The sequence below is a fragment of the Lynx canadensis genome, chromosome B3 (assembly GCF_007474595.2).
Source record: "Lynx canadensis isolate LIC74 chromosome B3, mLynCan4.pri.v2, whole genome shotgun sequence".
NCBI classification, from domain to species: Eukaryota; Metazoa; Chordata; class Mammalia; order Carnivora; family Felidae; genus Lynx; species Lynx canadensis.
The window spans coordinates 69,437,081-69,451,936 of NC_044308.2; the positions used below are offsets into that span (position 1 = coordinate 69,437,081).

General features: G+C 39.9%; 1 protein-coding gene across 4 annotated transcripts in view; it reads right to left on the reverse strand.

Moving 5' to 3' along the window:
• Window positions 1-188: 188 nt before the first annotated feature.
• The window catches only part of SLC12A6 (solute carrier family 12 member 6), an 88,024-nt gene continuing 73,356 nt past the window's right edge, over window positions 189-14,856 (reverse strand). For 3 of the 4 annotated variants that reach the window (XM_030318577.2, XM_030318576.2, XM_030318578.1), the window contains 13 exons: window positions 13,325-13,499; window positions 12,724-12,842; window positions 11,221-11,319; window positions 9,417-9,536; window positions 8,527-8,631; window positions 7,933-8,101; window positions 6,210-6,405; window positions 5,030-5,199; window positions 3,744-3,875; window positions 2,803-2,910; window positions 2,404-2,588; window positions 1,880-2,013; window positions 189-944 (listed from right to left, as the gene is read on the reverse strand). In XM_030318577.2, the coding sequence (XP_030174437.1) occupies window positions 853-944; window positions 1,880-2,013; window positions 2,404-2,588; window positions 2,803-2,910; window positions 3,744-3,875; window positions 5,030-5,199; window positions 6,210-6,405; window positions 7,933-8,101; window positions 8,527-8,631; window positions 9,417-9,536; window positions 11,221-11,319; window positions 12,724-12,842; window positions 13,325-13,499 (1,804 nt within the window). In that variant the 3' untranslated portion in view covers window positions 189-852. Of the gene's footprint in view, window positions 945-1,879; window positions 2,014-2,403; window positions 2,589-2,802; window positions 2,911-3,743; window positions 3,876-5,029; window positions 5,200-6,209; window positions 6,406-7,932; window positions 8,102-8,526; window positions 8,632-9,416; window positions 9,537-11,220; window positions 11,320-12,723; window positions 12,843-13,324; window positions 13,500-14,856 lie in introns of those variants that run through there. The other variant, XM_030318579.2, reaches the window with a different exon arrangement.

Here is a 14,856-nt window from a genome sequence, read left to right on the forward strand (position 1 = left end):
TACATATATACATACATGTATATATATGTATATACATATATGTACATGTATATGTATACACATATGTATATATGCATATATATATACACACCTACATGTGTGTGTGTGTGTGTGTGTGAATACACACACACACACACACACACACACACACATATACACCAACATAGTATATGTACTTAAACCTGGTATTTGAGGAGAATCTTATTTTGGAGGAAGAAGTAAAGGCTGCAGCCATGTGTCAGTTTTTGTATATTAGTACCCTAACAGAAAATCAGAGTCCTGGAGAACAGTGGATTCATTAAAGAAAATTAGCTAAAAAAGGTTTTCATCTTGGTTTGCCACAGGTTATCTCCACAAGGATGTTAGGTCCCCATATACTTGGCTGTGATTTCTTTAGTATGATGAAGCTGTGTCCTCTGGCTGTTACCCCCATGGTGTCATCACTGGACCATGACTTCTGAGACTTCCCTTTAATGTTGGACCTGTACTTGCTTTCGGTCTTCAGTTGAATTTCTAGCATCCCTTTTGCCAATTCATTTTTATTGGTTTAGCTTGTTAATTCTAACTTGACTTCAACTGGGACAGACATGGCTTTTAGGACTTGACCAGTGTTCCAATGTTGAGGGAATATTTGCTTCTTCTGTAAGGATGGCAGATCATATGACAGCAAAGAACAGAACTATTTGTACTTTTTTTGCACAAGTACTTGAGGCTCAGCCTGTCAAGAGTTCAGTGTGATGTGTACAGAACCCAGGCCTACTTGATGGGAGTAGTAGTAAAGAGCTGGCACTTCCACGAAGGATGGAAGCCTTTTAGGAAAGGTGAGGCCAAGCAGAGTCACTCAGGAGTAGATTATGAATAAATGGTGATCACTTCACTGCCACCACCTCGGACAAGGAGGACTCGCTCTAGTCCCTCGGTGAGCACTTCTAGGAACTCCATGTCTTCAGAATTTGTCAAGGAGACAAACAGGTGGGAGAAAAGCACATTTTTATAACCTGACATGATAATCTGGGTTTATCTGACTACAAACTTGTAAAATCAACATGCTTGTTTTACTTACTATATACTAAGAATTGGAGAGATCTGAACTCTGGAGTCCATTTAACCCTGTGAAATAATCCAGGAATCTAGTCCCTTTGCATGTATAATACAAGATCTCTATTTGTTAGATTTTTTTCTAAACGTTACTTAAAAAAATGGAGGAAAACCACAAATAACATGTTTATACCACATAGCAAAATAAGCCAAAAAAGAAGAAAAAGTCACAACAGGGCAGCTTAGAAGACTGCTAGAGAGAACCCAAGTAATTTCTAAGTGAAGCTGCTCAAGTCAGATTTTTCTGCCAATTCTTTTTTTCTTAATCTTTTTTTGCTTAGTGGTACTGGTGGAAATGGGCCAGTCTACACCATTGCCGTTCTGAAGGGGCCCCATGAAAACAATCCTGGGATGAGGGTCTGAGGAAAAACCCTTATCTCTTTTTTCCCCTTGAAGGAGGTTCCACTCCACTGCTTCTCCCCTAACTCCATCCACAGGAGCTTTGCAAAGCGGGTAGAGCTTGAAAAGGAGAAAGGATGTGGGTACTCTGTCTCTAGGACTGTCAGAAAGGGTTCTATACCATGAAATATTAGAAGTCATGATGCAAATTTACCACCTATAAAGTCTTTTTAGGGTTCAGAGAGAACATATACACCCACCTCCCCAAAAGGAGATTACTCTCACTACTTTGTAAGAATCCTTGCCTAAGACTTTTAACAGCCTTCCCTCCTCAAGAGGGAAATGTGGGCACAGACAATGACTTTTAAGGTTACCTAGTGGTCTCATCTAAGAAACAGGCTAAGATTTTCCTTACTGATAACCCCACTCTTGGAAAGGATACAGTTTTCATCACCCTCAGGGTTTCGAGGTGGCCCTGGCATATTCAACAAAACAAGCTTTGCTTCATGGGACTTGTTAACTATAACCTCATTGAGTTTCACTGCTGTATGCATCCTCCTCACATTGGACTGGTCCCTGGGCAGGTGAAGGGAGAAATAGAGGTGGTTAAGGCAAAGAGAAAGCTAGACATACAGTTAACTTTAAAAACCTTGAGATACAGAGCTTTTTTGCAATGACTATGAATAATGCAATGAACAAATGATTTCTTTATTTTAATATTCTGGCCTGGGTTTTCTCATTCGACGTTTGCTTGTTTTATGCTGGGAACAGAACATGGTGAGGAAGAAGGGTGGTTAGCTTGTGTACAATGTTAACTGGTAGCTGGTATGCACAGGGAAATAACAGAGATGGCTGGATTTGGTGTGGAATGAACAGACTTTATCCTGTGTATCCAGGCAAAGTCACATGTATGCCACTGACTGGGATACCATGTTATGTGAAAAGCTTGTGAGTTGGAAAACTTACGGACGCATGTTAAGCAGGTCCTGGAATCCTTCCATCGACTTGGCCTTTTGTCCCCGGGATGCCATGTACTTGTCTTTTGTCCAAGTCATGTGCACCTTCTCCTGATAGGTTTCTGTCTCTTCATCCTCATCAGAGCCAATGCTGGTCAATCGCAGCATTGAGTTCCGGTCTTTCACCAACTGTGCCTGAGGAGGGCCCAACACAGCTATGACCTCTATACCCAAATCTCTCTCATGCTTCAGCTTCAATTATTTTCAAACAATAATGTAGGGTTACAGTGGAAGAACTGATAAAGTGGGAAGGAAAGAATCTGTCATCCTAGGAGAACAATAGAGGATCATCTGTTTCAGTGACAAGACTTCACAGGGCCAGGATTCAATGAATACAGGAAGGTCTCACCTCTCTGTCCCGCTCGGTTTTGGACAGTCGCATGTGCCGGAGCATCTGGGATCTCTGCTCCATCATCAGGGTGCGCTCATAAGTATAAGCTGAAATGTCACTGTCATGCTGCCACGGATCACACGCAGCATGGGCAATAAGCACAAAGGAGAAACAAGGATCAGCCAGAGTTTTCTTTTCCACTCACTAAACCAGAGAAAGTATCACAACATCAACCTAAGTTTCACCCCTGTTTTGTCCAGGCACTGAGCTATGTAATTTTATGGACTGTAGATCAAATATAGAAGCCCTGAGAGTCTTCCATAAGCTAACCATTACATATGTTTCCAAAGCACAAACTCTACTTTAAAAAAATTTTCTTTTTACTGCCAGGTTATTAAAGCAAAACAAAACAAAAAGCTATGTGTGACTTTACCACGCGTACATAAATTAAAAATTTTTTTTTTAATTTTTTTTTTTTTTGACGTTTCATTTATTTTTGAGACAGGGAGAGACAGAGCGTGAACAGGGGAGGGTCAGAGAGAGGGAGACACAGAATCCGAAACAGGCTCCAGGCTCTGAGCTGTCAGCACAGAGCCCGACGCGGGGCTTGAACTCACAGACCGTGAGATCATGACCTGAGCCGAAGTCGGCTACCTAACCGACTGAGCCACCCAGGCGCCCCAATAAATTAAAATTTAAAAAAACCTGTATTAAGCAGACAAGAATCTGGCCAAAATACCAAGAATGTGTCACAACTAAGAAAGCAAAAATTAAAAACACCACCAAATACACATCACATACATAGTCACTTCTCTTGATCACTCTATTAGGGGTTTGTTGGAACTAAGGGATTAATTCATATTTGCAGCTGAACAAGTTCCCAAACCAGAAAAAGCTCTAGGAAGACAGGGTAGGAAGTGGGGGAAGGGTGGTCTTTGTGATCTCAAACTCTTTCTCACCATCTCCACCACCTCCACCTCTGCCTCAATGCGCAGGTGATAGAGGAAGGTGGCCAGGTCCTTCTTCATCTGAATACTATTGTCTTCTAACTGGGCTACTGTGAAGATCCGTATGCTGCATTTTCGCCACACCTGAGAAATTACCATACAGAAATGGAAAGTGAGAGGCAAGAAGGCAAAAAAAAAGAATTATTTCCTAAAACGCAAGCCATTTTTTTAGACAACCTTGCTGTAGTATCAGGGTATTCGTTTCCAGTTTCTTACTTGCTAAATTATGGTACTGGGGCAAAAGCTTGACTAAGAAACACACTTAAAACATTTTAAAGAGGTTCTTAATTTCCTAACAAGAAAAAAACTGGCAAAAGATGATATATGATACCTTAAGAGGGTGCTGTATTCAGGTAGAATACTGATGGTACCAGAGAGACTATAATAGCTAACTATTTTTTTTTATGTTTTTTTTTTTTGAATGTTTATTTATTTTTGAAGGGGAGAGAGAGAGAGAGAGAGAGAGAGAGCGAGCGAGCGAGCAGGGGAGGAGCAAACAGAAAGGGAGACACAGAATCCATAGTGGGCTCCAGGCTCTGAGCTGTTAGCATTGAGCCTGATGCAGGGCTCGAACTCTCTGTGAGATCATGACCTGGGCCAAAGTTGGACGCTTAACCGACTGAACCACCCAGGCGCCCCTTACTCTTTTTAATTTCAGTTTAATTAGTCTTACCAAAGGATGAGCATATATATAATGTTTATTTTTTTATTTTTGAGAGAGAGAAAAAAAAGTGCAAGTGGGGGAAGGGCAGAGAGAGGGGGACAGAGGATCCGAAGCGGGCTCCGCAATGACAGCAGAGAGCCCCATGTGGGCCCCCAATTCACAGTGAGATCGTGACCTAAGCCGAATTTGGATGCTTAACTGCCTGAGCCACCCAGTCTCCCTGAGCATGTATATGAGATACACACACACCCATACACCTGTATGTAGGTTTCCAGTATTTGAGAGACTTTGGTATTTTTTTTTTAACAGATGTGTTCATTTGTTAATGTTTTTCCAGCGGCTCATATGGAACTTTATTAATTTGCTGAATTTCATGTGGAAATAGGTAGGTACCAACTACAAAACCATTTCTCATAAGGTTGAAACTGGGATCATGGGAAAGCTAAGAATAATCCCCAACTCTTCTGATCCTAAGCCCCAACACTATAGAATCAAAGAGGAAGGATCTGTCTAGTGAACCAGGACAAAACTTAATTAAGGGAGATAGACTTTTTTCAAAAAGTGTCTAAAATACCTTGTGCTGTTTAAGTAGGAATGGTAAGAGCATGAGCATCCCCCCATCATGCACAATCCACCACACATCAATGTTGCCCTCAGAAAACTGCTCCACGTTGCTGGGAAAGAAGGAGATGTTTTTAGCCACCAGCAGGGCCAGATGGGCAGCAGTTGTCACTCGAACTGTGCCTAGGGAGAAAACAGAATCAGGATCAACAGAGAGGCCTGCCTTGCTTCCCACCATGTCAGATTGTTTATTTATTTTGAGAGAGAGAGAGAGAGAGCAAGAGAGAGAGCACAGGGGAGGGGCCGAGAGGGACAGAGAGAGAATCCTAAGCAGGCTTTGAGCTACCAGTGCAGAGCCTGACATGGGGCCTGATCTAATGAACTATGAGATCATGACCTGAGCCAAAATCAAGAGTCAGCTGCTTAACTGACTGAGCCACCCAAGTGCCCCAAGGATAATGCTTTTTTTTACACTTTTTTTTTAAGTTTATTTATTTTGAGAGAGAGAGAGCGAGCATGAGTGGGGGAGGGGCAGAGAGAGAGGGAGAGAGAGAATCCCAAGCAGGCTCCGCACTCTCAGCACAAAGCCCGACATGGGGCTTGATCCCACGAACTGTGAGATCATGACCTGAACCGCAACCAAGAGGTGGACACTTAACTGACTAAGCCAAGCAGGTGCCCTTACTTTTTTTTTTTTTACACTTCTTTAAGCAAGGTGTTCTGTTTACATAGTAGGTTATACCTCATCGAGCAACAACAATCATTGAGAAAAACCTGAATAACACAATTAGATTCAGAACCATGATTTATGTTACTAGATATATTCTGATCACTACATTTCTGGGGAGGAGGCAGGATATGTGAATTTTGGAGATTTTGATTAAAGACGATCCTTCCAATTCCTGTGAGAATGTCAATCATAGGAGATCGTAAGTGAAAATATGGCAATTTCAGTAATAACTCCCAACATAATACATGACAGAGATAAACAATTCATGAACATAAGGTAAAGGTGGAGGGGTGAGTAGAGTAAGGTTATTACTGTTAGCAGTCATTTAGGTGCCCTTATAATACTCTGCTTCAACAATGGCACAATCTCCACTTTAGGAGGCTATGGGGTGGGGTTAAGGTAACAGGGATATAGGTCTATCCCCTCTTTGGGCCCTCAGGATAAAATGAAAAGTGTTCTGTACCAATAAAAGTCTTCCAAGCTCGAGCATCTTCACTCTGGCGCCAGCCATTAGGCCATCCCATCACCACGGTGTTGTGCTTCATGCCCCCAAGGCCACATGACTGGATGAGGTGGGAAATGCCCTCTCTCAGCTTGGCCGCCACCACCAGCTGGCAGAACCCTTTCACCTTCTCTGCCTCCATTAGATGCTTTATGGTCTGGAAAAGATAACCTCAACACTGAATTGCTTCACACTGAACCTTTTTATTTATTACTCTTCTCTTTATTATATTCTCCTCCTCTTTAACAAACTCTGCATAAGACCATATCTCCCACAGAAACGTCCAAAAAGTTAAAATTAATCCGATGGAATTTCATTATCCTTTGCCTTTTTCTCTAAGTGCTTACTACACATACTGCTGGTTGACTATAGGGAGTTTCTGCCTTTTCCTTCTCTGTAACATACAAGACAAATCAAGAACAGGGGTTTCACAAAGTGAATATTCAATACTCTTTCTTAACCGACTAGGGTGAGTGTAAACATGATCTCCTTCTTTCCTCAATTGCCGTGATACCCTGACTCATATTACTAGAAATTCAATCTGATGATTCAGTTTCACTTAAGAATTTGTTTTCTTTTCAGGTATGTTTTCTTTTTGGTTTCTCCTATTTCTGTATCTTTTTTGATATTTTAAAAATGATTATTGATGACACTTGTCTTTGCTTTACTATTATTTATTCAGGCCAATTTGGAGATAATATTTCATTTACTTTTACTCTGCTCTCCTGGTGGAAAGGTGAAGGGAATAATGGTGCAGAAAGAAGAAATGATTTTCCCAAAGGCACAGATTACATCAGTGGTGTAGCTAGGGTAATATAAGCAAGGTCTCTTGATTTCCAATCCTGTGCTTTTTATTTATATTTATCATCCTGCACTAATGCTTCTTCATTATTTCTAGTTTTTAGGGTTTCAAAGTATTCCAAAATGCAACCCAGTAAAATTTTTGAAATGTAATTGAACATCTGTCCGAACAACAGGGTTGGTTCTATCAATTATAATAAGCATTAGAGTGAAAACTGCTTTCTTCTTTAAGGAGAGGTTATACTTGGCAAGTTAACCAGAAGTAAAGCAAAGGAATCTTGCTCACAATACCATGTAGACTGCTAAGGAGGAAAAAAAGTTGTTTACCACTCTTCGTTGTCACCAGATTGAGCAGAACCATCTCCACAGTTCAAGGGACAGACTTATTTAAAGGACCTCTCTGAGGCCTGACTCAACCAATGTTTGGAAATAGTGCTCAGCCTTAATAATCTTAAGAGTTTAGTAGTGCTTTTTATTTTTATTTATTTATTTTTAAATGTTTGTTTATTTTGAAGGGGGGAGGGGCAGAGAGAGAGAGAGAGGGAGAGAGAGAATCCTAAGCAGGCTCCATCTGTCAGCACAGAGCCTGATGATCTCATGAACCCTGAGATCACGACCTGAGCCAAAATCAAGAGCTGGATGCTTAACTGACTGAACCACCAGGTGCCCCAGTAGTGCTCTCTAAATGGAAAGAATAAATTACTGTTTTCTGGTTCATCTTATTATTTGGGAGAATATGATTGTTCGAAAGCAAGCACCAAGAAGGAAACAACCTGGATCACTCAGGAAAGGGATTAATTTAGAAATACAACATCTTATAACTTTACATCACAAAACCATAAGCTACATTCCACTAAGTCAGTAGGCCTTGACTCTTTCTTACCTGCTCAGCAGCTAGAGCTTCCCCGTAGTTCTCCAGGAAGTTCCCCACGATAACAGAGCCCACAATAGTGAGGCCCTTTCCTGCTTTAAGCTGTGAAGCAAAGGTGAGGAGGCGAGGATGCTTGACGTGTAAGTCTTCATCTAGTTTCAGCAATACAAGCAACTGAGGCCTGTAAAGAGGTTGGCAGGAGGGGTGGGGTGGGGAAGGAGAAAAGACTTTCGGTTTGGGGAAGAGAATGAGGATTCTAGCATTTACTTGAGGAGATCTGGATAAAACATGTAACTGGGCAGAAGGGAGAGATTAAAGGAAAGGAAAGGACAGGATGAGGGTATAGTGATTTTGAATCCTGTATCACTGCAGTATCACTGCAGATTGATCAATCTGCAACAAACAATAAAAATGGTAGAAGTCTAGATCAGACACCACAAGAAGAAAAGGGAATCAAGATGAAGGATTTGGAATTGTTCAAAACAGATATATTACACCAGTTCTTTGAGCCGCCTCAATTCCTTATCCTGTCATCCTGAAGCACACGGTTGGGTGTGTTAACCATGTGCCAAACACCACACCACTAGGCTCTGTTGATTTCTTTACCTCCAGTTTTTAGTGTGTGGAGGTCCTTCCTCCAGCCGAAGCAAAGCAAATCGGGCTGCACTGAGGGACAGCCCACGGATTCCATCACCCCATTCTTTCTCCGCTCTGGGAGAAAAAAAGAAAAGAGTAGAGACAGATTTAAACTACAGGAAGTACAATTTCAAAACATAAAGTTTATTTTTTCTTTATCTTAAAGTAACATATGCACAAGACAGAAAATTAAAACTCATATTAACTAAATGCTCTTTATTAACATAATGAACCCTCTATAAGCAGATCCGCACTGCCCTTCAGTGATGGACTGCACTGCACAATAAATAGTTCAAAATAAAGGCTGGAAGGATCACTCATTTGTCCTTCTATGTACCTGTTAAAAGCAATAATGTAAAATAGCAATTTGGAGAATAAAATGACTGCAGACCCAAAGTTCAATTTACTCTGAAAATAATGGAGAGAAAGTGAAACTCAATGTAATCTTCTGAACCAGAGTGTTATTTACTCCTAATTTTTGGAAACTGTTACTGAAGTCTTAGTTGTTACAGTTTTTCAGAATTAACTTCTTTTTCATTTCAAAAACAATACCTTGACTGAGGCGATAAGCAAAAATATTTATATTTGTGTTATACTTTCATACTTATCATTATTATTTCGACATGTCCTTTCAGTTATTTTTTTTCACTGATCTGTTCATATTTTCTCAATAGGTTCCCTTTGTTGTATCTGTAAGCTTGTGTCTTGTAAGACGGCTAGGAGAGTCGGGGATACAAAATTTAGTTACAGATGAATGAGGTTATCTGGATCCTTAATGCAATTTCCATTGGGCTGGCTCTAACCAAACTAGTTGGTGTGGATACTTTTATCAGTAATCAAGGTCACATCCACAAACTCACCCTTGGTACTCGATGTACTTGTAGATCATACCAGCTATCACCATAGCTACAATAGCGTAATACCAGGAAGAAATGAACATCAGAGCCAGACAGATACTCATTCCCATGAAAGAGAGGGCCCTAGAAAATTAAAAACAAAAACACAAACGAAAAAAGTGCTTTCCTAAGCAACTAAAAAAGAAGCCTATGCTAGAGGTGCTTCTCAAACTGGTGAGAAATTGTTATTAATTTTTTAATTCTAAAAAATTGCAGAGTGAACTTTTGTAAAATGCAATAAAAAGGATTTGTTAGAAAAATTACTATATGCCTGGATGCTATGACAATGTCAAATTGCTATAAAAGTTTCTAAATGATTTTTCTCAATTTTTATAGTTGTTTTATCGTGGCCTGTGCTGAGGCCCAAACCATCCTTTGTGCTGATATGTCCCATTGCTGGAAAAACATATAAATAACCATGATTCAACAAAAGTTATCTGTAGTTGTGAGGATAATTAATACCTACTAGGTGAAACAGGGATGGGGCATATAGTCAGAATTATTAACGTGATGATCTCTAAAAAAAGTATTTCATGTAGATATTTCATGTAGATATTGATCTTTACCTTATGAATGTTTATTAGCATACGTGTAGAACCCACTGAAGGAACGCTGGTGTTAGTTTTCTTACTTTACATAAGAGAAACATGACAGAGAATGATAAAATGCTTGTTTTAAGCAAATAGATTAGGTGAACAATCATGTTTATTGCAGTTCTTCTGTGTATAGAATGAACTTCTTAGCTCTATGATGAATCTCAAAGAATGAGCAGGAGAGCTCAATCTGGAAAGATTAGGCTCCAGTAAAAACAGGATAAAGAGAAAACAAAAGCAAAATAGTAACACAAAAAAGTTCACAGTGAACTTTTGATTAAGGTTAAAGCTAGAAATTGGATTAGAGGCGATAAAATCAGTGAGGATCTAATTTTCTGCCAGATAAAGGTCACATTACTGCTCATCACTGGTAAGTAAAGCCAGGAAAGGGTCAAAGAAAAAGCAAAGAGGAATGTAGCAACAGGTCCATATGGGACCTATTAGAGAACCTTTAGCCATGACAGAAAAGAAATGAGGAAGAGATGGGATGGCAGCGAAAAGCGTAATGACTCCTTTAGGACTGAGGAGATGCCAACACAGCAGCAGCGGCTGTAGTGATGTTTCCACTGAGAGTTTCACCACGTAGCAGGCACTGTGCTGAGCACTTCAGATCATCTCAAAGCAACCCTGTGGGATACGTAATACTATCAGTCCCATTCTACAAATGAATAAACTTGAATTCTGTGTGGTTATGTGCTTTGTTAAAAGTTACAAAGCTATGAAACAGTAGAGCTGACATTAAGCTAAGGTCATCTGACGCTATAGCTCGTGCTCTTACCTGCTAAATGAAACTGTCAAAAGAGAGTTCGAGAATGAAAATGGATGACAGTATGAGAATAAAGATAGAAAGGGATGAAGTCCAGTGCTTAGCTAAGAGGTAAACAGAAAACAGATCTGCAAAGGGTAGGTTGGTTTAACCTGAAGAATGCAGCAGGCTGGAAATATTTATTTCATAGTTTTGATCTTTATCCTCAAGTGGGTGTTAGAAGTTATAAAGTGACCTATGAAGAAAACATGGTAGGATGATGGAAATTCAGGTAAGCACTGCAAGTCGCAACAGTATGGAATGGCTGACCAAGAAAAATTATATTGACAACCCAGAATCTCCTAGTTTCCTAGTTCAATGATGGGTTCTCTCCAAATGTGGGAAAGAAGAAGAAAAAGAGCAGACTTACCAGTGGTAGTAGCGAAACCGGGGTCTCCAGTTGGGTGTTCGAAGTAATGTTTGCAAGGCACATGCCAAGTTCACAAAGAGGTAACACATGAGGAAAAACCTGGCAGATTAAACAAAGTAAGAGGCATGAATATTACTGTAAAATGATTCTTCAAGGGTTATTTTATTTTTTTGAGTTTATTTATTAATTTTTGAGAGAGAGAGGGAGACAAGAGAATCCCAAGAAGGCTCCATGCTGTCAGCATGAAGCTCAATGTGGGGCTGGAACCTATGAACTGTGAGATCAGACCCTAAGCCAAAACCAAGAGTCAGATGCTCAACTGACTAAGCCACCGGGCATTATTTTAAATGCAGACCTTTGTTGTAGTAAGCCTCTGTTCTAGCCCACTAGCCCCTGATTAAGACTAGGAATGTAGAGAAACTTAAACTTCTCCCCACCAACTTGCTCATTTTCCTGTGTTCTCCTTCAGTGAAGACACAACCACTCTTTACCCAGTTGTTCTTGGAAAAATCCCAGTGTCCTCTTTGTTACGCATCCTTGTTCCAAATTGATTTATCAAGTCCTGTGGATTCTACCTATTTACACATTTCTAAACCTTTTCCCTCCTTCCCATCTCTATTACTATTATCTTTGTTCAGGCTCTCATTTATTCCTTGCTGGATTAGTTAAATAAGCTTCCAGTTAGCATTCATTCCCAGCTCAATTTTAGCCTCCTTCACACTTATCTTTTATACCAAATTGATCATTCTAAACCATAAATATGGCCATTCTCTTCTCAAAGGATCATTCCCTCCCTCCAGGTAAAAGTTCTGGGTCTTTTGTGACCTGGCTCTACCTACTTCTCTGCTCAGCTAGCTCACAACAGGCACCCTCCATTCTATTAAGCCAAACTACTTTCAATCCTCAGATGTGCTACATTATCTCATTCCTCAGTTCCTTCACACACATTCCATGCCTGGGACATCTCACTATTCAGTTGCTGAGTTAATCACCAGTCCTCCTTCAAGATGCAAGTAGTAAACCTTTCTTGAGTCTCAGTCCACTTAGGTGCCTCCCTTTAGAGTTCTTATGACGCTGTTCACCTTTACCACAGTTCTCATCACACTGTACAAAGATCACTGGTCTCTTTATCTATCATCAGTTTCTTAGGATTGTGTCATTCACCTCTGTATTCCTACCATGCTGCCCAGTGCCAGGTAGGTATTAAGTCAACACTAAGTCCCAGCTAAAGGATCCAACCTAACAGTAGCAGTAAAAACTACAACTAGTTGATGATGAATCACAAAGGAAGGAAAAGAACTTTTCAAGTTATACAGGTAGGAAGAAACCATGACAATTTATAAAAGCCTTACACGAAACTTCTTAGCAATATATACTATTTAGGTGAAGTTATACCAGTACTTGGCTCACTCTTTTACCACAACTGTTATACACCTGATGGAAATCAACATGTATTATGTATCATTTAAGCAAGAAAAAGTGAAGAGAGGAACTAGCTCTTACATAGAAAGAATTGGGGCCACAAGATCCAGGGAGGCGATAAGGATTCCCAGCTCTGCAATGGCGGCAGTTAGAAGTAAAGCCCAGGTAGGTTCCCCATTGGCTTTGCTGTGACCAAAAACCTGTACAGAGAAGGGAAATATCAGACACAGGAATGTGGGAAGTGTTTGAGTCAATGCTCCCTGATTCCTCCATGTTACAGTTTCAGATATATGAAAGATGATGGTGTTAATGACTGTTGATATTTCGGGGTGCCTGGGTGGCTCAGTCGGTTGAGCATCCTACTGTGGCTTGCTGCTGTCAGCACGCAGAGCCTGATTTGGATCCTCTGTTCCTCCCTCCCCTCTCCTGTCCCTCTCCTGCTTACGCTCTCTCTCTCAAAAAAAACAAAAAACAAAAACCCCAAACCCAAACTCCAGCTGTGATATTTTTAAAAATACCTTTACCCACTCACATATAAACTCATCCCTCATCGAGATTGAGTGTTTTGTACTAAAAACCCAGGTCTTCGTATTATATGCTCTAATAATTTGTAAGCATATGAAGATGACAGTTTCTCATAAAATCTGAGAAATAAGAAGAGGGCATGGGAAAGATCACTCACCCTCAGAAAGGGTATGATGTTATCCTTGGCTATAGCCTGGAGCAGTCTTGGTGCACCTGTGAGACTCTGAAGTCCAGCCCCACATGTGGAGAAGAAGGAGCCAATAACAATCACCCATGGGGATGGCCAAGATAAGGTACCCACCACCAGATTACCTTTCACAGCATCCCCAAACCTGGGAGAGAAATAAGAGTGGGGAAATTTAACTGGGAAGTAACTACAGACTGAAAGCCTAGAAAAGTATCACCCAATTTTTTTCTATTTATAATTTTTTTTTTTAATTTTTTTTTTCAACGTTTATTTATTTTTGGGACAGAGAGAGACAGAGCATGAACGGGGGAGGAGCAGAGAGAGAGGGAGACACAGAATCGGAAACAGGCTCCAGGCTCTGAGCCATCAGCCCAGAGCCTGACGCGGGGCTCGAACTCCCGGACCGCGAGATCGTGACCTGGCTGAAGTCGGACGCTTAACCGACTGCGCCACCCAGGCGCCCCTCTATTTATAATTTTTAGAGAACTGAATGGAGATAGACATGAAAATTAAGAAATGTAAAGGTGGGTAGATTTGATCAAAAGGCTAATTATTAACCTATATTAAGAAAATAACCTGAAGAGCCAGAAAATAAGCTAAGCTTCAATTATAGCTTTTCCCTTCAAAATATCAAAATATCTGCTCTTTGCAGAAAAGTTGGAAAAATACAAAAAATAAAAAGCAGGGAGGAAATCCATCACGATAACATAACTGGTAATATTTAGCACACTTTGTACATTGTAGTCTCTTTACTATGTTTTTTAAAATATAGAGATCACACTATACCTATAATTCCATATTCTTTTTAAACTTACATTTTCCTATGTCATGAAAAGCTCTTTATGAATGAAAATCTTAGTGGTTTTAATAATATTGCATCATAATTTACACAGTCCATTCCTCTAGTGGTTATTTTGTATTATAGAAAATACTGTGATTAACATCTTTGTGCACATATCTACATTCGCACTTCAGGTTTTTTTTCCTTATGGCAGATTTCTAAGAGGTAGTCATCGCAATAAAAAGGATGAAATCGCATTTCAATATCTTAAAATATTTCAAAATCACTATCTAACTGCTTTCCAGAAAGGTTATAATAAATTTTATTCCCACTGGAAGTATATGAAGGTTTAAGTTTTATAGCATGTATCTATTTCACACCAGCCTTATATTAAAATTTTAAAAGTCAATGCTAATTTGATGGGTGAAACATGGCATCTCATCTGTTTATTTTTGGTTTCAACCATTTTTATTAAGAATCACACACAAAAAGTAATGTGCAAAAAACAAATGTACATTTCAATAAATTTTCACAAACCATCTATGTAGCTACTATCTAGTCAAGAAATAGAAAACTGCCAGAACCCCAGTCTCTCTTATGCCCACTTGCTATCACTAGCCCTTCCCCCATCACTATCCTGTTAATACTATGTAGTTTTACCTGTTTTTAAACTTTAAATAAATGAAACACAATATATGTGTTTTGTGCTTGGTTTCTTTCA